Source organism: Callorhinchus milii, unplaced genomic scaffold (genome assembly GCF_018977255.1).
Source record: "Callorhinchus milii isolate IMCB2004 unplaced genomic scaffold, IMCB_Cmil_1.0 Scaffold9, whole genome shotgun sequence".
Taxonomy (NCBI): domain Eukaryota; kingdom Metazoa; phylum Chordata; class Chondrichthyes; order Chimaeriformes; family Callorhinchidae; genus Callorhinchus; species Callorhinchus milii.
Genome location: NW_024704750.1, coordinates 6,852,897 through 6,879,882, shown reverse-complemented (window position 1 = coordinate 6,879,882; position 26,986 = coordinate 6,852,897). Strand labels below are relative to the sequence as shown.

The following is a 26,986-nucleotide window of genomic DNA, read 5'->3' as shown; positions in this document are numbered from 1 at the left end:
ATTGACAAGAGTGCTACTAATTGAGCCAGGCTGACACATATATTGTAGCACATATTGATATGCAATATTGCACAAAAACTACTGTTACATTAGTTGTTAGCAACAGTTGAACACATCTTTATAAGATATAGTTTCTTCTCAAAACATGAACTGATGAAATAATACTCTGTATTTTTTCATAGGGAGAAAAAGAAGACATTTTTACAGACCTATACCAGAAGAAAACAAAACTGGTTGATTCCGAAGAAATGAAAATACACAGAGAAACACAACGTCAGGAAATGGGTAACAAGGGCACGACGAAAACAGCTAAGGTATCAGACATAACATTTTCTGGCTCCACATTCCCAGACAGCAGAAAAACAAAGATGGACAAATTAGACAGATCTCACAGTTTACCAGAAGCAGAAGAGTATGATCAGCGGGTAATCACTGCAACAAGCACAGATATAGAATCCTGTTTAAAATTGCCAGAATCACCCCAAAAAGTAAAGAAACGAAGAAAAAAAATAAAATTTCCACATCTTGGTCCAAGTACAAAGGCAGAGGTCCCTGAAGACACACAAATGGTTTCCACAGACAGCACAGAATTTTCAACAGCAAAACAAGGCAGTGCAAAAATAATTGTAGATGTTACATTACAGAACACAAAAGATGACAAAATAATGACAGGAGTCAAACCAACTGAGCAAAAGCCCAAAGATGAAAAACAAGAGACAAATCTGGACCTAGAAACAAAATACAAAATGCCAAAGCTCAAAATAGCCAAATTTTTGCTGTCGGAAACAATTTCTCCCAAAGATGATATCACCATTACATTACCACAGGAAACAACATCACACTCACTCTCACCACAAGACCAGGAGAGTGAAACAATCCAAATTTCACAACCAAAGGCAGAGGGTGACAAAAGACAAAATGTATCCCTTAAAGCTTCTGAACAACTGAAAGCCAGACCGTACGTTTCAACAGTGCAGACAACAATACCGAGTGAACACAAAGACAAAGCAGGCTCTTCAATACTTGGCTACACCGTACAAATGGAACACCAAAGCACCAATATGCCAACCAATGTCATATTACAATCATTTCAAGGTAATGAAACAGATATAATCATGAAACAGCCAGATATTAACATTCCACTTAAAAGTACTGAAACAGAAATCAAAGGATCCCAAGTACACATCCAGGTATCTCCATCCAAAGGTGCCGTTGGGACAATTCAAGATGTGCGAAAAAAACCCAAGTTGAAGACAGTGAAGAAAATTAAAAAGACTGCACCTGATGAGATGGCTCAAAATGTTGACATTTCTTATCCACCAGATGATGCCTCTAAAGTCGATACAGAAACAGTGATGCTGACTGGTGAATTCAGCGCTGGGGTTGTTCAGGTGCAAAACCCTGATGCTTCCTTAAAAATAGATAAGGTAAAAGTGCCATCATTGGATGTGACTCTGCCCCAAATAAGACATGAGAACCTTAGCCCCACAAAATCCCAAATTGAAGTAACTCTACCTGCTGCATCAATGCAGATCAAAGGTCCAGAGACTGAAATTCATCCACCAACAATGGAAGTAGGGATTGGTTCCACAAAAAACATTGCAGGTGCAGATGGAAAGTTTAAAATGCCAAAGGTAAAAATACCACATTTTGGGTTGTCAATGCCAAAATTTAAAGGCACTGAAGAAGACGTTGGTTCAAAAAAGGCAGACAGTGAGACTACAATTACAAAATCAAAACTAGGTATGAAGGGTCCTGAAATGGACACAGAAATACCATCCTTTGAAATAGACATGGAGATTTCAGAAGCTAAGATTGGTGGAAAAAAAGGCAAATACAAACTACCCCACAATAAAGGTCCCAAAATTGGATTTTCCGCATCTCCCAAATTGAAACTTGAGGATAATGTGCCAAAAGGTGATGTGGATGCGAGTAAAAAGCTGAAAGGTGAAATTGATGTGGATGTAAGCCTTAGTAAACCCAAAGTTGACGTAACCCTACCTGATGTGTCAGCAGATATCAAAGTTCCAGACGCTGAAATCAACATACCAACAAAAGAAATAAACATTGAAGGCCCAGATGGCAAGTTCAATATGCCAACAGTAAAGATGCCATATTTTGGGATTTCAATGCCAAAATTTAAAGGCCCTGAAGTTGACATTGGTCTGAAAAAAACAGACATTGACATTCAACTGCCCAAAGCTGAAGGACACATCAAGGGACCTGAGATTGATATCCACGCACCAACAGTGGATCTTGATACTGGTTCAGCAGAAATGAACATCGAAGGTCCAGATGGCAAGTTTAAAATGCCAAAGGTTAAAAAGCCAGATTTTGGGATGTCAATGCCGAAATTCAAAGGTCCTGAAGTGGATCTAAGCCTAAAAAAGCCAGACATTGACTTTACACTGCCCAAAGCAAAAGCAGACATCAAAGAACCTGAGATTGATGTACAAATATCGTCGTGTGAAGTAGATGTAGAGGTTCCTGATGTAGACGTTGGAGGAGGAAAAGGAAAATTCAAAATGCCCCACATGAAGATGCCCAAATTTGGATTTTCTGCACCTGAAATAAAAGCTCCCGAATTGGATCTTGATATGAGTTTGCCCAAGGTGAAAGGTGAAATTGATGCAGATGTAAGCCTTAGTAAACCTAAAGTTGACGTAACTGTACCTGATGTATCAGCGCACATCAAAGGTCCCAAGGCTGACATCAACATACCAACGATGGATGTGGAGGCAGGTTCATCAGAAATAAACATTGAAGGCCCAGATGGCAGGTTCAAGTTGCCAACAGTAAAAATGCCACATTTTGGGATTTCAAAACCAAAATTTAAAGGCCCTGAAGTGGATCTCAGTCTGAAAAAGCCAGACATTGACCTTACATTGCCCAAAGCAAAAGCAGACATCAAGGGACCTGAGATTGATGTACAAGTACCGTTGTGTGAAGCAAAGGTAGAGGTTCCTGATGTTGACATTGAAGGAAGAAAAGGAAAATTCAAAATGCCCCACATGAAGATGCCCAAATTTGGAATTTCTGCACCTGATATAAAAGCTCCCAAATTGGATCTTGATGTAAGTCTCCCCAAGGTGAAAGGTGAAATTGATGCAGACGTAAGCCTTCGTAAGCCCAAAGTTGATGTAACCGTACCAGATGTATCAGCAGACATCAAAGGTCCCAAGGCTGACATCAACATACCAACGATGGATGTGGAGGCAGGTTCAGCAGAAATAAACATTGAAGGTCCAGATGGCAAGTTCAAGTTGCCAACAGTAAAAATGCCACATTTTGGGATTTCAAAGCCAAAATGTAAAGGCCCCGATGTGGATCTCAGTCTGAAAAAGCCGGACATTGACATTAAATTGCCCAAAGCAAAAGCAGACATCAAGGGAACTGAGATTGATGTACAAGTACCGTTGTGTGAAGCAAATGTAGAGGCTCCTGATGTTGACATTGGAGGAAGAAAAGGAAAATTCAAAATGCCCCACATGAAGATGCCGAAATTTGGAATTTCTGCTCCTGATTTAGAAGCTCCCAAATGGGATCTTGATGTGAGTTTGCCAAAAGGTGACGTGGAAGTGAGTTTGCCCACTGTGAAAGGTGAAATTGATACAGATGTAAACCTTAGTAAACCCAAAGTTGACGTAACACTACCTGATGTTTCAGTGGACATCAAAGCTCCCAAGGCTGATGTCCAAATACCAACGATGGAATTGGAAGCAGGTTCAGCAGAAATAAACATTGAAGGTCCAGATGGCAAGTTCAAGTTGCCAACAGTAAAAATGCCACATTTTGGGTTCTCAATGACGAAATTCAAAGGCCCTGAAGTGGATCTGAGTCTGAAAAAGCCAGACATTGACCTTGCACTTCCTGAAACAAAAGCAGACATCAAGGGACATGAGATTAATGTACAAGTACCGTTGTGTGAAGCAAGTGTAGAGGCTCCTGATGTAAACATTGGAGGGGGAAAAGGAAAATTCAAAATGCCCCACATGAAGATGCCCAAATTTGGAATTTCTGCACCTGATATAAAAGCTCCCAAATTGGATCTTGATGGTCGTCTCCCCAAGGTGAAAGGTGAAATTGATGCAAACGTAAGCCTTCGTAAGCCCAAAGTTGATGTAACCGTACCAGATGTATCAGCAGACATCAAAGGGCCCAAGGCTGACATCAACATACCACCGATGGATGTGGAGGCAGGTTCAGCAGAAATAAACATTGAAGGTCCAGATGGCAAATTCAAGTTGCCAACAGTAAAAATGCCACATTTTGGGATTTCAAAGCCAAAATTTAAAGGCACCGATGTGGATCTCAGTCTGAAAAAGCCGGACATTGACCTTAAATTGCCCAAAGCAAAAGCAGACATCAAGGGAACTGAGATTGATGTACAAGTACCGTTGTGTGAAGCAAATGTAGAGGCTCCTGATGTTGACATTGGAGGAAGAAAAGGAAAATTCAAAACGCCCCACATGAAGATACCGAAATTTGGAATTTCTGCTCCTGATTTAGAAGCTCCCAAATGGGATCTTGATGTGAGTTTGCCAAAAGGTGATGTGGAAGTGAGTTTGCCCACTGTGAAAGGTGAAATTGATACAGATATAAACCTTAGTAAACCCAAAGTTGACGTAACACTACCTGATGTTTCAGTGGACTTCAAAGCTCCCAAGGCTGATGTCCAAATACCAACAATGGAATTGGAAGCAGGTTCAGCAGAAATAAACATTGAAGGTCCAGATGGCAAGTTCAAGTTGCCAACAGTAAAAATGCCACATTTTGGGATGTCAATCCCGAAACTCGAAGGCCCTGAAGTGGATCTCAGTCTGAAAAAGCCGGACATTGACCTTAAATTGCCCAAAGCAAAAGCAGACATCAAGGGACCTGAGATTGATGTACAAGTACCGTTGTGTGAAGCAAAGGTAGAGGTTCCTGATGTTGACATTGGAGAGGGAAAAGGCAAATTCAAAATGCCCCACATGAAGGTGCCCAAATTTGGAATTTCTGCACCTGATATAAAAGCTCCCAAATTGGATCTTGATGTAAGTCTCCCCAAGGTGAAAGGTGAAATTGATGCAGACGTAAGCCTTCGTAAGCCCAAAGTTGATGTAACCGTACCAGATGTATCAGCAGACATCAAAGGTCCCAAGGCTGACATCAACATACCAACGATGGATGTGGAGGCAGGTTCAGCAGAAATAAACATTGAAGGTCCAGATGGCAAGTTCAAGTTGCCAACAGTAAAAATGCCACATTTTGGGATTTCAAAGCCAAAATGTAAAGGCCCCGATGTGGATCTCAGTCTGAAAAAGCCGGACATTGACCTTAAATTGCCCAAAGCAAAAGCAGACATCAAGGGACCTGAGATTGATTTACAATTACCTTCATGTCCAGTAGTTGTAGAGGCTCCTGATGTAGACATTGGAGGGGGAAAAGGAAAATTCAAAATGCCCCACATGAAGATGCCGAAATTTGGAATTTCTGCTCCTGATTTAGAAGCTCCCAAATGGGATCTTGATGTGAGTTTGCCAAAAGGTAATGTGGAAGTGAGTTTGCCCACTGTGAAAGGTGAAATTGATACAGATGTAAACCTTAGTAAACCCAAAGTTGACGTAACATTACCTGATGTTTCAGTGGACATTAAAGCTCCCAAGGCTGATGTCCAAATACCAACGATGGAATTGGAAGCAGGTTCAGCAGAAATAAACATTGAAGGTCCAGATGGCAAGTTCAAGTTGCCAACAGTAAAAATGCCACATTTTGGGTTCTCAATGACGAAATTCAAAGGCCCTGAAGTGGATCTGAGTCTGAAAAAGCCAGACATTGACCTTGCACTTCCTGAAACAAAAGCAGACATCAAGGGACCTGAGATTAATGTACAATTACCTTCATGTGCAGTAGGTGTAGAGGCTCCTGATGTAGACATTGGAGGGGGAAAAGGAAAATTCAAAATGCCCCACATGAAGATGCCCAAATTTGGAATTTCTGCACGTGATATAAAAGCTACCAAATTGGATCTTGATGTAAGTCTCCCCAAGGTGAAAGGCGAAATTGATGCAGATGTAAGCCTTCGTAAGCCCAAAGTTGATGTAACCGTACCAGATATATCAGCAGACATCAAAGGGCCCAAGGCTGACATCAACATACCAACAATGGAATTGGAAGCAGGTTCGGCAGAAATAAACATTGAAGGTCCAGATGGCAAGTTCAAGTTGCCAACAGTAAAAATGCCACATTTTGGGATGTCAATGCCGAAATTCGAAGGCCCTGAATTGGATCTCAGTCTGAAAAAGCCGGACATTGACCTTAAATTGCTCAAAGCAAAAGCAGACATCAAGGGACCTGAGATTGATGTACAAGTACCGTTGTGTGAAGCAAATGTAGAGGCTCCTGATGTTGACATTGTAGGGGGAAAAGGAAAATTCAAAATGCCCCACATGAAGATGCCCAAATTTGGAATTTCTGCTCCTGATATAAAAGCTCCTAAATGGGATCTTGATATGAGTTTGCCAAAAGGTGACGTGGAAGTGAGTTTTCCCACTGTGAAAGGTGAAATTGATACAGATAGAAACCTTAGTAAACCCAAAGTTGACGTAACACTACCCGATGTTTCAGTGGACTTCAAAGCTCCCAAGGCTGATGTCCAAATACCAACGATGGAATTGGAAGCAGGTTCGGCAGAAATAAACATTGAAGGTCCAGATGGCAAGTTCAAGTTGCCAACAGTAAAAATGCCACATTTTGGGATGTCAATGCCGAAATTCGAAGGCCCTGAATTGGATCTCAGTCTGAAAAAGCCGGACATGGACTTTAAATTGCCCAAAGCAAAAGCAGACATCAAGGGACCTGAGATTCATGTACAAGTACCGTTGTATGAAGCAAATGTAGAGGCTCCTGATGTTGACATTGGAGGGGGAAAAGGAAAATTCAAAACGCCCCACATGAAGATGCCCAAATTTGGAATTTCTGCACCTGATATAAAAGCTCCCAAATTGGATCTTGATGTAAGTCTCCCTCAGGTGAAAGGTGAAATTGATGCAGACGTAAGCCTTCGTAAGCCCAAAGTTGATGTAACCGTACCAGATGTATCAGCGGACATCAAAGGGCCCAAGGCTGACATCAACATACCGAGGATGGATGTGGAGGCAGGTTCAGCAGAAATAAACATTGAAGGTCCAGATGGCGAGTTCAAGTTGCCAACAGTAAAAATGCCACATTTTGGGATTCCAAAGCTAAAATTTAAAGGCCCTGAAGTGGATCTCAGTCTGAAAAAGCCGGACATTGACCTTACATTGCCCAAAGCAAAAGCAGACATCAAGGGACCTGAGATTGATTTACCATTACCTTCATGTCCAGTAGTTGTAGAGGCTCCTGATGTAGACATTGGAGGGGGAAAAGGAAAATTCAAAATGCCCCACATGAAGATGCCGAAATTTGGAATTTCTGCTCCTGATTTAGAAGCTCCCAAATGGGATCTTGATGTGAGTTTGCCAAAAGGTGATGTGGAAGTGAGTTTGCCCACTGTGAAAGGTGAAATTGATACAGATATAAACCTTAGTAAACCCAAAGTTGACGTAACACTACCCGATGTTTCAGTGGACTTCAAAGCTCCCAAGGCTGATGTCCAAATACCAACGATGGAATTGGAATCAGGTTCAGCAGAAATAAACATTGAAGGTCCAGATGGCAAGTTCAAGTTGCCAACAGTAAAAATGCCACATTTTGGGATGTCAATGCCGAAATTCGAAGGCCCTGAATTGGATCTCAGTCTGAAAAAGCCGGACATTGACCTTAAATTGCCCAAAGCAAAAGCAGACATCAAGGGACCTGAGATTGATTTACAATTACCTTCATGTCCAGTAGTTGTAGAGGCTCCTGATGTAGACATTGGAGGGGGAAAAGGAAAATTCAAAATGCCCCACATGAAGATGCCCAAATTTGGAATTTCTGCTCCTGATTTAGAAGCTCCCAAATGGGATCTTGATGTGAGTTTGCCAAAAGGTAACGTGGAAGTGAGTTTGCCCACTGTGAAAGGTGAAATTGATACAGATGTAAACCTAAGTAAACCCAAAGTTGACGTAACATTACCTGATGTTTCAGTGGACATCAAAGCTCCCAAGGCTGATGTCCAAATACCAACGATGGAATTGGAAGCAGGTTCAGCAGAAATAAACATTGAAGGTCCAGATGGCAAGTTCAAGTTGCCAACAGTAAAAATGCCACATTTTGGGTTCTCAATGACGAAATTCAAAGGCCCTGAAGTGGATTTGAGTCTGAAAAAGCCAGACATTGACCTTGCACTTCCTGAAACAAAAGCAGACATCAAGGGACCTGAGATTAATGTACAACTACCTTCATGTGCAGTAGGTGTAGAGGCTCCTGATGTAGACATTGGAGGGGGAAAAGGAAAATTCAAAATGCCCCACATGAAGATGCCCAAATTTGGAATTTCTGCACCTGATATAAAAGCTCCCAAATTGGATCTTGATGTAAGTCTCCCCAAGGTGAAAGGCGAAATTGATGCAGATGTAAGCCTTCGTAAGCCCAAAGTTGATGTAACCGTACCAGATGTATCAGCGGACATCAAAGGGCCCAAGGCTGACATCAACATACCAACGATGGAATTGGAAGCAGGTTCAGCAGAAATAAACATTGAAGGTCCAGATGGCAAGTTCAAGTTGCCAACAGTAAAAATGCCACATTTTGGGATGTCAATGCCGAAATTCGAAGGCCCTGAATTGGATCTCAGTCTGAAAAAGCCGGACATTGACTTTAAATTGCCCAAAGCAAAAGCAGACATCAAGGGACCTGAGATTGATGTACAAGTACCGTTGTGTGCAGCAAATGTAGAGGCTCCTGATGTTGACATTGGAGTGGGAAAAGGAAAATTCAAAATGCCCCACATGAAAATGCCCAAATTTGGAATTTCTGCACCTGATACAAAAGCTCCCAAATTGGATCTTGATGTAAGTCTCCCCAAGGTGAAAGGTGAAATTGATGCAGACGTAAGCCTTCGTAAGCCCAAAGTTGATGTAACCGTACCAGATGTATCAGCGGACATCAAAGGGCCCAAGGCTGACATCAACATACCGAGGATAGATGTGGAGGCAGGTTCAGCAGAAATAAACATTGAAGGTCCAGATGGCAGGTTCAAGTTGCCAACAGTAAAAATGCCACATTTTGGGATTTCAAAACCAAAATTTAAAGGCCCTGAAGTGGATCTCAGTCTGAAAAAGCCGGACATTGACCTTACATTGCCCAAAGCAAAAGCAGACATCAAGGGACCTGAGATTGATGTACAAGTACCGTTGTGTGAAGCAAATGTAGAGGCTCCTGATGTTGACATTGGAGGCGGAAAAGGAAAATTCAAAATGCCCCACATGAAGATGCCCAAATTTGGAATTTCTGCACCTGATATAAAAGCTCCCAAATTGGATCTTGATGTAAGTCTCCCCAAGGTGAAAGGTGAAATTGATGCAGACGTAAGCCTTCGTAAGCCCAAAGTTGATGTAACCGTACCAGATGTATCAGTGGACATCAAAGGGCCCAAGGCTGACATCAACATACCGACGATGGATGTGGAGGCAGGTTCAGCAGAAATAAACATTGAAGGTCCAGATGGCAAGTTCAAGTTGCCAACAGTAAAAATGCCACATTTTGGGGTGTCAATGCCGAAATTCGAAGGCCCTGAATTGGATCTCAGTCTGAAAAAGCCGGACATTGACCTTAAATTGCCCAAAGCAAAAGCAGACATCAAGGGACCTGAGATTGATTTACAATTACCTTCATGTCCAGTAGCTGTAGAGGCTCCTGATGTAGACATTGGAGGGGGAAAAGGAAAATTCAAAATGCCCCACATGAAGATGCCCAAATTTGGAATTTCTGCTCCTGATTTAGAAGCTCCCAAATGGGATCTTGATGTGAGTTTGCCAAAAGGTAACGTGGAAGTGAGTTTGCCCACTGTGAAAGGTGAAATTGATACAGATGTAAACCTTAGTAAACCCAAAGTTGACGTAACATTACCTGATGTTTCAGTGGACATCAAAGCTCCCAAGGCTGATGTCCAAATACCAACGATGGAATTGGAAGCAGGTTCAGCAGAAATAAACATTGAAGGTCCAGATGGCAAGTTCAAGTTGCCAACAGTAAAAATGCCACATTTTGGGTTCTCAATGCCGAAATTTAAAGGCCCTGAAGTGGATCTCAGTCTGAAAAAGCCGGACATTGACCTTACATTGCCCAAAGCAAAAGCAGACATCAAGGGACCTGAGATTGATGTACAATTACCTTCATGTGCAGTAGGTGTAGAGATTCCTGATGTTGACATTGGAGGGGGAAAAGGAAAATTCATAATGCCCCACATCAAGATGCCCAAATTTGGAATTTCTGCACCTGATATAAAATCTCCCAAATTGGATCTTGATGTAAGTCTCCCCAAGGTGAAAGGTGAAATTGATGCAGACGTAAGCCTTGATAAGCCCAAAGTTGACGTAACCGTACCTGATGTATCACTGGACATCAAAGGGCCCAAGGCTGACATCAACATACCAACGATGGATGTGGAGGCAGGTTCATCAGAAATAAACATTGAAGGTCCAGATGGCAAGTTCAAGTTGCCAACAGTAAAAATGCCACATTTTGGGATTTCAAAACCAAAATTTAAAGGCCCTGAAGTGGATCTCAGTCTGAAAAAGCCGGACATTGACCTTACATTGCCCAAAGCAAAAGCAGACATCAAGGGACCTGAGATTGATGTACAAGTACCGTTGTGTGAAGCAAAGGTAGAGGTTCCTGATGTTGACATTGAAGGAAGAAAAGGAAAATTCAAAATGCCCCACATGAAGATGCCCAAATTTGGAATTTCTGCACCTGATATAAAAGCTCCCAAATTGGATCTTGATGTAAGTCTCCCCAAGGTGAAAGGTGAAATTGATGCAGACGTAAGCCTTCGTAAGCCCAAAGTTGACGTAACCGTACCTGATGTATCAGTGGACATCAAAGGGCCCAAGGCTGACATCAACATACCAACGATGGATGTGGAGGCAGGTTCAGCAGAAATAAACATTGAAGGTCCAGATGGCAATTTTAAAATGCCAACAGTAAAAATGCCACATTTTGGGATGTCAATGCCGAAATTCAGAGGCCCTAAAGTGGATCTGAGTCTGAAAAAGCCAGACATTGACCTTGCACTTCCTAAAGCAGAAGCAGACATCAAGGGACCTGCGATTGATGTACAATTACCTTCATGTGCAGTAAGCGTAGAGGCTCCTGATGTAGACATTGGAGGGGGAAAAGGAAAATTCAAAATGCCCCACATGAAGATGCCCAAATTTGGAATTTCTTCACCTGATTTAGAAGCTCCCAAATGGGATCTTGATGTGAGTTTGCCAAAAGGTGACGTGGAAGTGAGTTTGCCCACTGTGAAAGGTGAAATTGATACAGATATAAACCTTAGAAAACCCAAAGTTGACGTAACACTACCTGATGTTTCAGTGGACATCAAAGCTCCCAAGGCTGATGTCCAAATACCAACGACGGAATTGGAACCAGGTTCAGCAGAAATAAACATTGAAGGTCCAGATGGCAAGTTCAAGTTGCCAACAGTAAAAATGCCACATTTTGGGGTGTCAATGCCGAAATTCGAAGGCCCTGAATTGGATCTCAGTCTGAAAAAGCCGGACATTGACCTTAAATTGCCCAAAGCAAAAGCAGACATCAAGGGACCTGAGATTGATTTACAATTACCTTCATGTCCAGTAGTTGTAGAGGCTCCTGATGTAGACATTGGAGGGGGAAAAGGAAAATTCAAAATGCCCCACATGAAGATGCCCAAATTTGGAATTTCTTCACCTGATTTAGAAGCTCCCAAATGGGATCTTGATGTGAGTTTGCCAAAAGGTGACGTGGAAGTGAGTTTGCCCACTGTGAAAGGTGAAATTGATACAGATATAAACCTTAGAAAACCCAAAGTTGACGTAACACTACCTGATGTTTCAGTGGACATCAAAGCTCCCAAGGCTGATGTCCAAATACCAACGATGGAATTGGAAGCAGGTTCAGCAGAAATAAACATTGAAGGTCCAGATGGCAAGTTCAAGTTGCCAACAGTAAAAATGCCACATTTTGGGTTCTCAATGACGAAATTCAAAGGCCCTGAAGTGGATTTGAGTCTGAAAAAGCCAGACATTGACCTTGCACTTCCTGAAACAAAAGCAGACATCAAGGGACCTGAGATTAATGTACAACTACCTTCATGTGCAGTAGGTGTAGAGGCTCCTGATGTAGACATTGGAGGGGGAAAAGGAAAATTCAAAATGCCCCACATGAAGATGCCCAAATTTGGAATTTCTGCACCTGATATAAAAGCTCCCAAATTGGATCTTGATGTAAGTCTCCCCAAGGTGAAAGGCGAAATTGATGCAGATGTAAGCCTTCGTAAGCCCAAAGTTGATGTAACCGTACCAGATGTATCAGCGGACATCAAAGGGCCCAAGGCTGACATCAACATACCAACGATGGAATTGGAAGCAGGTTCAGCAGAAATAAACATTGAAGGTCCAGATGGCAAGTTCAAGTTGCCAACAGTAAAAATGCCACATTTTGGGATGTCAATGCCGAAATTCGAAGGCCCTGAATTGGATCTCAGTCTGAAAAAGCCGGACATTGACTTTAAATTGCCCAAAGCAAAAGCAGACATCAAGGGACCTGAGATTGATGTACAAGTACCGTTGTGTGCAGCAAATGTAGAGGCTCCTGATGTTGACATTGGAGTGGGAAAAGGAAAATTCAAAATGCCCCACATGAAGATGCCCAAATTTGGAATTTCTGCACCTGATACAAAAGCTCCCAAATTGGATCTTGATGTAAGTCTCCCCAAGGTGAAAGGTGAAATTGATGCAGACGTAAGCCTTCGTAAGCCCAAAGTTGATGTAACCGTACCAGATGTATCAGCGGACATCAAAGGGCCCAAGGCTGACATCAACATACCGAGGATAGATGTGGAGGCAGGTTCAGCAGAAATAAACATTGAAGGTCCAGATGGCAGGTTCAAGTTGCCAACAGTAAAAATGCCACATTTTGGGATTTCAAAACCAAAATTTAAAGGCCCTGAAGTGGATCTCAGTCTGAAAAAGCCGGACATTGACCTTACATTGCCCAAAGCAAAAGCAGACATCAAGGGACCTGAGATTGATGTACAATTACCTTCACGTGCAGTAGGTGTAGAGGTTCCTGATGTTGACATTGGAGGAAGAAAAGGAAAATTCAAAATGCCCCACATGAAGATGCCCAAATTTGGAATTTCTGCACCTGATATAAAAGCTCCCAAATTGGATCTTGATGTAAGTCTCCCCAAGGTGAAAGGTGAAATTGATGCAGACGTAAGCCTTCGTAAGCCCAAAGTTGACGTAACCGTACCTGATGTATCAGTGGACATCAAAGGGCCCAAGGCTGACATCAACATACCAACGATGGATGTGGAGGCAGGTTCAGCAGAAATAAACATTGAAGGTCCAGATGGCAATTTTAAAATGCCAACAGTAAAAATGCCACATTTTGGGATGTCAATGCCGAAATTCAGAGGCCCTAAAGTGGATCTGAGTCTGAAAAAGCCAGACATTGACCTTGCACTTCCTAAAGCAGAAGCAGACATCAAGGGACCTGCGATTGATGTACAATTACCTTCATGTGCAGTAAGCGTAGAGGCTCCTGATGTAGACATTGGAGGGGGAAAAGGAAAATTCAAAATGCCCCACATGAAGATGCCCAAATTTGGAATTTCTGCACCTGATTTAGAAGCTCCCAAATGGGATCTTGATGTGAGTTTGCCAAAAGGTGACGTGGAAGTGAGTTTGCCCACTGTGAAAGGTGAAATTGATACAGATATAAACCTTAGAAAACCCAAAGTTGACGTTACACTACCTGATGTTTCAGTGGACATCAAAGCTCCCAAGGCTGATGTCCAAATACCAACGATGGAATTGGAACCAGGTTCAGCAGAAATAAACATTGAAGGTCCAGATGGCAAGTTCAAGTTGCCAACAGTAAAAATGCCACATTTTGGGTTCCCAATGCCGAAATTCAAAGGCCCTGAAGTGGATCTGAGTCTGAAAAAGCCAGACATTGACCTTGCACTTCCTGAAGCAAAAGCAGACATCAAGGGACCTGCGATTGATGTACAATTACCATCACGTGCAGTAGGTGTAGAGGCTCCTGATGTAGACATTGGAGGGGGAAAAGGAAAATTCAAAATGCCCCACATGAAGATGCCCAAATTTGGAATTTCTGCACCTGATATAAAAGCTCCCAAATTGGATCTTGATGTAAGTCTCCCCAAGGTGAAAGGCGAAATTGATGCAGACGTAAGCCTTCATAAGACCAAAGTTGATGTCACCGTACCTGATGTATCAGTGGACATCAAAGGGCCCAAGGCTGACATCAACATACCGACGATGGATGTGGAGGCAGGTTCAGCAGAAATAAACATTGAAGGTCCAGATGGCAAGTTCAAGTTGCCAACAGTAAAAATGCCACATTTTGGGGTGTCAATGCCGAAATTCGAAGGCCCTGAATTGGATCTCAGTCTGAAAAAGCCGGACATTGACCTTAAATTGCCCAAAGCAAAAGCAGACATCAAGGGACCTGAGATTGATTTACAATTACCTTCATGTCCAGTAGTTGTAGAGGCTCCTGATGTAGACATTGGAGGGGGAAAAGGAAAATTCAAAATGCCCCACATGAAGATGCCCAAATTTGGAATTTCTGCTCCTGATTTAGAAGCTCCCAAATGGGATCTTGATGTGAGTTTGCCAAAAGGTGATGTGGAAGTGAGTTTGCCCACTGTGAAAGGTGAAATTGATACAGATATAAACCTTAGAAAACCCAAAGTTGACGTAACACTACCTGATGTTTCAGTGGACATCAAAGCTCCCAAGGCTGATGTCCAAATACCAACGATGGAATTGGAAGCAGGTTCAGCAGAAATAAACATTGAAGGTCCAGATGGCAAGTTCAAGTTGCCAACAGTAAAAATGCCACATTTTGGGTTCTCAATGCCGAAATTCAAAGGCCCTGAAGTGGATCTCAGTCTGAAAAAGCCGGACATTGACCTTACATTGCCCAAAGCAAAAGCAGACATCAAGGGACCTGAGATTGATGTACAATTACCTTCATGTGCAGTAGGTGTAGAGATTCCTGATGTTGACATTGGAGGGGGAAAAGGAAAATTCAAAATGCCCCACATGAAGATGCCCAAATTTGGAATTTCTGCACCTGATATAAAAGCTCCCAAATTGGATCTTGATGTAAGTCTCCCCAAGGTGAAAGGTGAAATTGATGCAGATGTAAGCCTTCATAAGCCCAAAGTTGACGTAACCGTACCTGATGTATCAGTGGACATCAAAGGGCCCAAGGCTGACATCAACATACCAACGATGGATGTGGAGGCAGGTTCAGCAGAAATAAACATTGAAGGTCCAGATGGCAAGTTCAAGTTGCCAACAGTAAAAATGCCACATTTTGGGATTTCAAAACCAAAATTTAAAGGCCCTGAAGTGGATCTCAGTCTGAAAAAGCCGGACATTGACCTAACATTGCCCAAAGCAAAAGCAGACATCAAGGGACCTGAGATTGATGTACAAGTACCGTTGTGTGAAGCAAAGGTAGAGGTTCCTGATGTTGACATTGGAGGAAGAAAAGGAAAATTCAAAATGCCCCACATGAAGATGCCCAAATTTGGAATTTCTGCACCTGATATAAAAGCTCCCAAATTGGATCTTGATGTGAGTTTGCCAAAAGGTGACGTGGAAGTGAGTTTGCCCACGGTGAAAGGTGAAATTGATACAGATATAAACCTTAGAAAACCCAAAGTTGACGTAACACTACCTGATGTTTCAGTGGACATCAAAGCTCCCAAGGCTGATGTCCAAATACCAACGATGGAATTGGAACCAGGTTCAGCAGAAATAAACATTGAAGGTCCAGATGGCAAGTTCAAGTTGCCAACAGTAAAAATGCCACATTTTGGGTTCTCAATGCCGAAATTCAAAGGCCCTGAAGTGGATCTGAGTCTGAAAAAGCCAGACATTGACCTTGCACTTCCTGAAGCAAAAGCAGACATCAAGGGACCTGCGATTGATGTACAATTACCTTCATGTGCAGTAGGTGTAGAGGCTCCTGATGTAGACATTGGAGGGGGAAAAGGAAAATTCAAAATGCCCCACATGAAGATGCCCAAATTTGGAATTTCTGCACCTGATATAAAAGCTCCCAAATTGGATCTTGATGTAAGTCTCCCCAAGGTGAAAGGTGAAATTGATGCAGACGTAAGCCTTCGTAAGCCCAAAGTTGATGTAACCGTACCAGATGTATCAGTGGACATCAAAGGGCCCAAGGCTGACATCAACATACCGACGATGGATGTGGAGGCAGGTTCAGCAGAAATAAACATTGAAGGTCCAGATGGCAAGTTCAAGTTGCCAACAGTAAAAATGCCACATTTTGGGGTGTCAATTCCGAAATTCAGAGGCCCTAAAGTGGATCTGAGTCTGAAAAAGCCAGACATTGACCTTGCACTTCCTAAAGCAGAAGCAGACATCAAGGGACCTGCGATTGATGCACAATTACCTTCATGTGCAGTAAGCGTAGAGGCTCCTGATGTAGACATTGGAGGGGGAAAAGGAAAATTCAAAATGCCCCACATGAAGATGCCCAAATTTGGAATTTCTGCACCTGATTTAGAAGCTCCCAAATGGGATCTTGATGTGAGTTTGCCAAAAGGTGACGTGGAAGTGAGTTTGCCCACTGTGAAAGGTGAAATTGATACAGATATAAACCTTAGAAAACCCAAAGTTGACGTAACACTACCTGATGTTTCAGTGGACATCAAAGCTCCCAAGGCTGATGTCCAAATACCAACGATGGAATTGGAACCAGGTTCAGCAGAAATAAACATTGAAGGTCCAGATGGCAAGTTCAAGTTGCCAACAGTAAAAATGCCACATTTTGGGTTCTCAATGCCGAAATTCAAAGGCCCTGAAGTGGATCTGAGTCTGAAAAAGCCAGACATTGACCTTGCACTTCCTGAAGCAAAAGCAGACATCAAGGGACCTGCGATTGATGTACAATTACCTTCATGTGCAGTAGGTGTAGAGGCTCCTGATGTAGACATTGGAGGGGGAAAAGGAAAATTCAAAATGCCCCACATGAAGATGCCCAAATTTGGAATTTCTGCACCTGATATAAAAGCTCCCAAATTGGATCTTGATGTAAGTCTCCCCAAGGTGAAAGGCGAAATTGATGCAGACGTAAGCCTTCATAAGACCAAAGTTGATGTCACCGTACCTGATGTATCAGTGGACATCAAAGGGCCCAAGGCTGACATCAACATACCGACGATGGATGTGGAGGCAGGTTCAGCAGAAATAAACATTGAAGGTCCAGATGGCAAGTTCAAGTTGCCAACAGTAAAAATGCCACATTTTGGGGTGTCAATGCCGAAATTCGAAGGCCCTGAATTGGATCTCAGTCTGAAAAAGCCGGACATTGACCTTAAATTGCCCAAAGCAAAAGCAGACATCAAGGGACCTGAGATTGATTTACAATTACCTTCATGTCCAGTAGTTGTAGAGGCTCCTGATGTAGACATTGGAGGGGGAAAAGGAAAATTCAAAATGCCCCACATGAAGATGCCCAAATTTGGAATTTCTGCTCCTGATTTAGAAGCTCCCAAATGGGATCTTGATGTGAGTTTGCCAAAAGGTGATGTGGAAGTGAGTTTACCCACTGTGAAAGGTGAAATTGATACAGATATAAACCTTAGAAAACCCAAAGTTGACGTAACACTACCTGATGTTTCAGTGGACATCAAAGCTCCCAAGGCTGATGTCCAAATATCAACGATGGAATTGGAAGCAGGTTCAGCAGAAATAAACATTGAAGGTCCAGATGGCAAGTTCAAGTTGCCAACAGTAAAAATGCCACATTTTGGGTTCTCAATGCCGAAATTCAAAGGCCCTGATGTGGATCTCAGTCTGAAAAAGCCGGACATTGACCTTACATTGCCCAAAGCAAAAGCAGACATCAAGGGACCTGAGATTGATTTACAATTACCTTCATGTGCAGTAGGTGTAGAGATTCCTGATGTTGACATTGGAGGGGGAAAAGGAAAATTCAAAATGCCCCACATGAAGATGCCCAAATTTGGAATTTCTGCACCTGATATAAAATCTCCCAAATTGGATCTTGATGTAAGTCTCCCCAAGGTGAAAGGTGAAATTGATGCAGACGTAAGCCTTCATAAGCCCAAAGTTGACGTAACCGTACCTGATGTATCAGTGGACATCAAAGGGCCCAAGGCTGACATCAACATACCAACGATGGATGTGGAGGCAGGTTCAGCAGAAATAAACATTGAAGGTCCAGATGGCAAGTTCAAGTTGCCAACAGTAAAAATGCCATATTTTGGGATTTCAAAACCAAAATTTAAAGGCCCTGAAGTGGATCTCAGTCTGAAAAAGCCGGACATTGACCTTACATTGCCCAAAGCAAAAGCAGACATCAAGGGACCTGAGATTGATGTACAAGTACCGTTGTGTGAAGCAAAGGTAGAGGTTCCTGATGTTGACATTGGAGGAAGAAAAGGAAAATTCAAAATGCCCCACATGAAGATGCCCAAATTTGGAATTTCTGCACCTGATATAAAAGCTCCCAAATTGGATCTTGATGTAAGTCTCCCCAAGGTGAAAGGTGAAATTGATGCAGACGTAAGCCTTCGTAAGCCCAAAGTTGACGTAACCGTACCTGATGTATCAGTGGACATCAAAGGGCCCAAGGCTGACATCAACATACCAACGATGGATGTGGAGGCAGGTTCAGCAGAATTAAACATTGAAGGTCCAGATGGCAATTTTAAAGTGCCAACAGTAAAAATGCCACATTTTGGGATGTCAATGCCGAAATTCAGAGGCCCTAAAGTGGATCTGAGTCTGAAAAAGCCAGACATTGACCTTGCACTTCCTAAAGCAGAAGCAGACATCAAGGGACCTGCGATTGATGCACAATTACCTTCATGTGCAGTAAGCGTAGAGGCTCCTGATGTAGACATTGGAGGGGGAAAAGGAAAATTCAAAATGCCCCACATGAAGATGCCCAAATTTGGAATTTCTTCACCTGATTTAGAAGCTCCCAAATGGGATCTTGATGTGAGTTTGCCAAAAGGTGACGTGGAAGTGAGTTTGCCCACTGTGAAAGGTGAAATTGATACAGATATAAACCTTAGAAAACCCAAAGTTGACGTAACACTACCTGATGTTTCAGTGGACATCAAAGCTCCCAAGGCTGATGTCCAAATACCACCGATGGAATTGGAAGCAGGTTCAGCAGAAATAAACATTGAAGATCCAGATAGGAAGTTTAAAATGCCAACAGTAAAAATGCCACATTTTGGGATGTCAATGCCAAAGTTTAGAGGCCCTGAAGTGGATCTGAGTCTGAAAAAGCCGGACATTGACCTTAAATTGCCCAAAGCAAAAGCAGACATCAAGGGACCTGAGATTGATGTACAAGTACCGTTGTGTGAAGCAAATGTAGAGGTTCCTGATGTTGACATTGGAGGAAGAACAGGAAAATTCAAAATGCCCCACATGAAAATGCCCAAATTTGGAATTTCTGCTCCTGATTTAGAAGCTCCCAAATGGGATCTTGATGTGAGTTTGCCAAAAGGTGATGTGGAAGTGAGTTTGCCCACTGTGAAAGGTGAAATTGATACAGATATAAACCTTAGAAAACCCAAAGTTGACGTAACACTACCCGATGTTTCAGTGGACTTCAAAGCTCCCAAGGCTGATGTCCAAATACCAACGATGGAATTGGAAGCAGGTTCAGCAGAAATAAACATTGAAGGTCCAGATGGCAAGTTCAAGTTGCCAACAGTAAAAATGCCACATTTTGGGATGTCAATGCCGAAATTCGAAGGCCCTGAATTGGATCTCAGTCTGAAAAAGCCGGACATTGACCTTAAATTGCTCAAAGCAAAAGCAGACATCAAGGGACCTGAGATTGATGTACAAGTACCGTTGCGTGAAGCAAATGTAGAGGTTCCTGATGTTGACATTGGAGAGGGAAAAGGAAAATTCAAAATGCCCCACATGAAGTTGCCCAAATTTGGAATTTCTGCACCTGATATAAAAGCTCCCAAATTGGATCTTGATGTAAGTCTCCCCAAGGTGAAAGGTGAAATTGATGCAGACGTAAGCCTTCGTAAGCCCAAGGTTGATGTAACCGTACCAGATGTATCAGCGGACATCAAAGGGCCCAAGGCTGACATCAACATACCAACGATGGATGTGGAGGCAGGTTCAGCAGAAATAAACATTGAAGGTCCAGATGGCAAGTTCAAAATGCCAACAGTAAAAATGCCACATTTTGGGATGTCAATGCCAAAGTTTAAAGGCCCTGAAGTGGATCTGAGTCTGAAAAAGCCAGACATTGACCTTGCACTTCCTAAAGCAAAAGCAGACATCAAGGGACCTGCGATTGATGTACAATTACCTTCATGTGCAGTAAGCGTAGAGGCTCCTGATGTAGACATTGGAGGGGGAAAAGGAAAATTCAAAATGCCCCACATGAAGATGCCCAAATTTGGAATTTCTGCACCTGATATAAAAGCTCCCAAATTGGATCTTGATGTAAGTCTCCCGAAGGTGAAAGGCGAAATTGATGCAGACGTAAGCCTTCGTAAGCCCAAAGTTGACGTAACCGTACCTGATGTATCAGTGGACATCAAAGGGCCCAAGGCTGACATCAACATACCAATGTTGGATGTGGAGGCAGGTTCAGCAGAAATAAACATTGAAGGTCCAGATGGCAATTTTAAAATGCCAACAGTAAAAATGCCACATTTTGGGATGTCAATGCCGAAATTCAGAGGCCCTAAAGTGGATCTGAGTCTGAAAAAGCCGGACATTGACCTTACACTTCCCACCGGAAAGGCAGACCTGAAGGGACCGGAGATTCATGTACAATTACCGTCATGTGAAGTAGATGTAGAGGCTCCTGATATAAACACTGGAGGAAAAAAAGGAAAATTCAAAATGCCCCACATGAAGATGCCCAAATTTGGAATTTCTGCACCTGATATAAAAGCTCCCAAATTGGATCTTGATGTGAATTTGCCCAAGGTAAAAGGTGAAATTGTTGCAGATGTGAATCTAAGTAAACCCAAAGTTGATTTAGCCGTACCTGATGTATCAGCGCACATCAAAGGTCCCAAGGCTGATATCAACGTACCAACAATGGATGTGGAGACAGGTTCAGCAGAAATGAACATTGAAGGCCCAGATGGCAAGTTCAATATGCCAACAGTAAAGATGCCACATTTTGAGATTTCAATGCCAAAATTTAAAGGCACTGACGTTGACATTGGTCTGAAAAAGCCGGATATTGATGTCAATCTGCCCAAAGCTGAAGGACACATCAAGGGACCTGAGATTGATATCCACACACCAACAGTGGAACTTGACACTGGTTCAGCTGAACTCAACTTCGAAGGTCCAGATGGGAAGTTGAAAATGCCAAAGGTTAAAAAGCCATATTTTGGGTTTTCAATGCCGAAATTTAAAAGTCCTGAAGTGGATCTCAGTCTGAAAAAGCCGGACATTGACCTTGCACTTCCCAAAGGAAAAGCAGGCATGAAGGGACCTGAGGTTGATGTACAATTACCGTCATGTGAAGTCGATGTGGAGGCTCCTGATGTAGACGTTGGGGGAACAAAAGGAAAATTCAAAATGCCCCACATGAAGATGCCCAAATTTGGAATTTCTGGACCTGATATAAAAGCTCCCAAATTGGATCTTGATGTTAGTCTGCCCAAGGTGAAAGGTGAAATTGATGGAGACGTAACCTTTCATCAGCCCAAAGTTGACATAACTGTACCTGATGTATCAGCAGACATCAAAGGTACCAAGGCTGACATCAGCATACCAACGATGGATGTGGAGGCAGGTTCAGCAGAAATAAACATTGAAGACCCAGATGGAAAGTTCAAGTTGCCAACAGTAAAAATACCACATTTTGGGATTTCAATGACAAAATTTAAAGGTCCTGAAGTGGATCTCAATCTGAAAAAGCCGGACATTGATGTTAAAATGCCCAAAGCTGAAAGACACATCAAGGGACCTGAGATTGAGGTAGATTTACCATCATGTGAAATAGATGCAGAGGCTTCTGATTTAGATACTGGAGGAGCAAAAGGAAAATTCAAAATGCCCCACATGAAGATGCCTAAATTTGGAATGTCTGGACCTGATATAAAAGCTCCCAAATTGGATCTTGACGTGAGTTTACAAAAAGGTGACCTGGATGTGAGTTTGCCCAAGGTGAAAGGTGAAATTGATGCAGACATAACCTTACATAAACCAAAAGTTGATGTAGCGGTATCTGATGTATCAGCGGACATCAAAGGGCCCAAGGCTGACATCAACATACCAATGGTGGATGTGGAGCCAGGTTCAGCAGAAATAAACATTGAAGGTCCAGATGGTAAGTTCAAGTTGCCAACAGTAAAAGTACCACATTTTGGAATTTCATTGCCAAAATTTAAAGGCCCTGAAGTGGATCTAAGTCTGAAAAAGCCGGACATTGACGTTAAACTGCCTACAACTGAAGGAGACATTAAGGGACCTGAGATTGATATCCACGCACCAACAATGGATCTTGATACTGGTTCAGCTGAACTGAACATCGAAGGTCCTGATGGCAAATTTAAAATGCCAAAGATTAAAAAGCCACATTTTACGTTTTCAATGCCAAAATTTAAAGGCCCTGAATTGGATATCAGCAGAAAAAACTCAGACATTGACATTACTCTGTCAAAGCCAAAAGTTGCCATTAAAGGACCTGGGATTGATGTAGACGCATCTTCTTTTGAAGCAGATGTAGAGAATCTTGATGTGGAGATTGGAAAAGCAAAAGGAAAATTTAAAATGCCTCACATTAAAGGGTCCAAATTTGGATTTTCTGCACTTGATATAAAAGCTCCCAAGTTCGATCTTGAGTTTAGTTTAGCAAAGGCTGATATTGACGTAAGTGCTCCTAATGCAGATATCAAACCCGGCAAATTGGATGGTAATTTCGGTATTGAGCATCTCAGTTTCGAAGGCCCTGATAGTTCTTTAAAAATGCCTAAAGTAGAAGTGCCATCTTTGGATGTGAGTTTGCCCAAAGTGAAAGGTGAAATTGATGCAGCGGTAAGCCTCAGTAAACCTCAAGTTGATGTAACCCTTCCTGATGTATCAGCGGACATCAAAGGTCCAGTTGCTAACATTAACATACCAACAATGGAAGTGGAAGTAGGATCAGCAGAAATGAACATCGAAGGTACAGATGGCAAGGTTAAAATGCCAAAGGCAAAAAAGCCACATTTTAGGTTTTTAATGCCAAAATTTAAAGGCCCTGAAATGGATATCGGCAGGAAAAAGCCAGACATTGACATTACACTTTCCAAACCAAAAGCAGACATCAAGGGACCTGAGATTGATATAGAAGTACCATCATGTGAAGTTCATGCAGAGGCTCCTGATGTAGACATTGGTGGAACAAAAGGAAAATTCAAAATGCTGCAAATGAAGATGCCCAAATTTGGAATTTCTGCACCTGATGTAAAAGCTCCTAAATTGGATCTTGATGTGAGTCTGCCCAAGATGGAAGGTGAAATTGATGCAAATGTAAGCCTTAGTAAATCCAAAGTTGATGTAACTGTACCTGATGTATCAACAGACATCAAAGGTCCAACGATGGATGTGGAGACAGGTTCAGCAGAAATAAACATTGAAGGCCCAGGTGGCAAATTCAAGTTGCCAACAGTCAAAATGCAACAATTTGGGATTTCAACGCCAAAGTTTAAAGGTCCTGAAGTTGATATTGGCATGCAAAAAACAGACATTGACCCTACACTTCCCAAAGCAGAAACAGTTGTCAAAATTCCAGAGATTGACCTCCATGCACCAACTGTAGGTATGGTGGCTGGTTCAGCAGACATAAACATTGACGGGAAAAATGTAGGTATCCGAAAAATAAAAGTGGCTCAGTTGGAAATATTGGATCCAAGTGTTTCAGCTTCTTTAAAGGGCACTGAGAAAGATATCTCCATTGGAAAATGTGTTGTAGATGTTAAAGGATTAGGTAAAGGTTCAAAATTAAGTGGTAAATTAAACAATGAGGAAACAGAATTTAATGTGGGAATTCCCGACAGTGAAATAACTGGGGGGAAAATTAGCCTAGGTGATATTGATGGGAATTTATTTGGCACAAAGTTGAAAGGAAGTGCATTGGATTGTGATGTGCAAGTGGACATAAAAAGTTCAGAACCTGATCTTGGGTTATCAGTGCTGGATACTAATGCAGGCAGTAAAATAGAAGCGAAACAATCAACCTATGGGGTTTCACTTTTAAAGGTTAGTTCCCCAACAGCACAATGTGAAAGTGGAATTGATGGTGCTGGGTCAATTTTGACATCTGTGAATATTATTCAGCCAAAACTTAAACAGGTTACAGACACATCAACTTCAGGGCCAACCTTTGGTGGTGTATTTGAAGGTCATGGTGATGATACAGATATAAAAACCAAAGCTGTACCTGGAAAGGTAAAATTTAAACTCCCCAGGATTGGGCTTTCTGAAGCAGAGTCTACTCAGTCCGTACCTGAGCTCAAAGGTCAGAAAGATTCTGATGTGGTACCTTTAAAAACAACAGAGGCAACAAAGACTAAGACCAGCTGGTTTAAATTTCCAAAAATAAGTTTTTCATCGCCATGGAGAAAAGAAAAACAGGAAACTGAAGTTGGGAAAAATGCTGCACCTGAAATTCCAGTTTCCAGTACGCCATCAATTGAACTTGGTGTAAAGGCCACCAGTCTTAAAGCTGATGATTCATCTGCAAAAGCATCACCATTAAAGCAGACAATTGATGAAGGTTCTGCAAATATTGCTCTTCGTGTTGACAAGACTGAAACAGTAACAAAGTATGAAACACCCAGTGTCACAGCACCTGAAACGGATGTGAAAAAGCCTAATGAAGTTGTCACTTCAACTGCTAGAACTGAACTTGCTTTGTTGGAATCAAGTGGTTTCAGTTTAAATGTAGGGTCAGCCGAGGCTGAACAAAGCTACAAGGTTTCAAGCAGTGAAAGTTCTTCTGAACATCACAGTTATGCGATTGGAATTCCAACTATAAAATCAAGTGAGCAAAGCAAAGAAAAGGCTGGAGCCCTTGAAGTTCCTGATCTATCAATGTCACAACCTGAAGGTTCTTCATACCTATCTTCTGCAGAGCATTCCAAAGTTGCAATTAAAGGATATCTCATACAAGCTACCGGTGGAACATCTGAACCTCCGACATCTCCTACAGAGCATTCTTCGTTCCTGTCTGAATTCCGCATACCAAAAAGACGATATGTTGTACCTGCTGGAGGCCATGGTTTCACAAAGGAAGATACCAAAACTGAAGGGTCTGTAGTTGTCTTAACTGAGAGCTCAACAGTACAACACGGTGACATAACATCTGAAGCAACAGCTTCTGCTGAATCATCTACTGCCTTCCAAAATATAAGAGAAATTATTCAGGGTGAGCAAAAACAATTCTATGAAACATCCCAACATTCATCAGTTTCCATTTCTGTGACAGAATCAGAGATAAAAACTGTCAAGAAGACTGTAACGAAGAAATAGAGCATATATTTAGAGTCTTGTTTATATTTGTGGTGTGGTGCTTTTCCTCGCTGTTTTATGCATTTAACCAAATAGTACTTAAGAATAATTCTATACAAAAGGGTATGTTTTGTGTAAACATAGGGTTATTTCACGCATCATTAGGTATTAAAGATCATATTTTCAGGTAATGATAGAGGTTGCTTTAACAAGAACCAAACTTAAAATATAAGCTGCAACCAGTAAATTGTACATTATTTTACACAGTTGTGTATTAGGCTGTTCAACAACTGCTTTTGACTGAAATGGAACTGCTGTACAGCTTTATGGTTTCAAATATTCATTCAGTAAGTAGGACCTGATGGTCGTTTTCAAACCAGCTTAAACATTCTTCGTTCATATAAATCACACTACAGTTTTTGATTCTTCCAGAGTAATCACTTGAATAACTTGTTTCATCTATCTGAAATAGAGATGGGCTTTACGCTCTTACACATGAAATTATGACAGACAACCACAACCAACACAATAGAGGAATAGGTTTAAAGATATCATAATTTTATCAATGGTTAAAGCTTGAATTTTTAAAAATGGATCCCAGCCCTAATAATGAATTTCCTTAACCATTTAAATCCATAAAAATACATTAGATTCTTTTGAAAAATGCTATCTCCAATGCCCTAAACAAACACACACCTTAAACACGGTTCGTGCAATACGTGTTATGCAAAATATTAATAGAATGACAAGAACATAAAATATTTATAATAGATGCCATGAATTATTTCAAAAATAATTTGATGTGCATGTCGTGTGTCATTGGCCCAGAGCCATCTTTGTATTAAGTGGCATCACAAATAGCATGTTTAAAGCATGTCGGTGTACAACATGCAGCCAATAACTGTTTAAAAAATAAAAAAATAAATATAATCTAATATTTTAAGTGCATCAGCACTCGTCAACATGGCTCAGCTGATATTAGAATTTTAATTTGTTCTGTAAATCAAAATAGGCATTAAAATCATTGTTTCATGTGAATATCTGTTGTAAATATGATTAGATACAATCTGTATTCTGAAAGCTGAATTTATGTCACTGTTATTGCAAATTATTACTCGTCTGCATTTTGCATCAATATTTTAACTCCATTTGTTTATGTTTTCTCAGTTAATGTATCTGCTACTTTTTGTGGATATGTTATTAATAAAATTATCTGTGTTTGGACACTAAATATCGGGGGACAATGCTCTCTTTGTGTTAAATGTTAACCTTACAATATTAGCTGCAATTAA

General features: G+C 41.6%; 1 protein-coding gene across 1 annotated transcript in view; it reads left to right on the top strand.

Moving 5' to 3' along the window:
* LOC103175280 (neuroblast differentiation-associated protein AHNAK) overlaps positions 1-26,925 on the top strand; it is a 54,360-nt gene extending 27,435 nt beyond the window's left edge. Inside the window, exons 6-7 of the mRNA XM_042338112.1 lie at positions 183-8,867; positions 8,904-26,925. Of these exons, the coding sequence (XP_042194046.1) occupies positions 183-8,867; positions 8,904-25,715 (25,497 nt within the window). The 3' untranslated portion in view covers positions 25,716-26,925. The remainder of the gene's footprint in view (positions 1-182; positions 8,868-8,903) is intronic.
* The last annotated feature ends 61 nt before the right edge of the window (positions 26,926-26,986 follow it).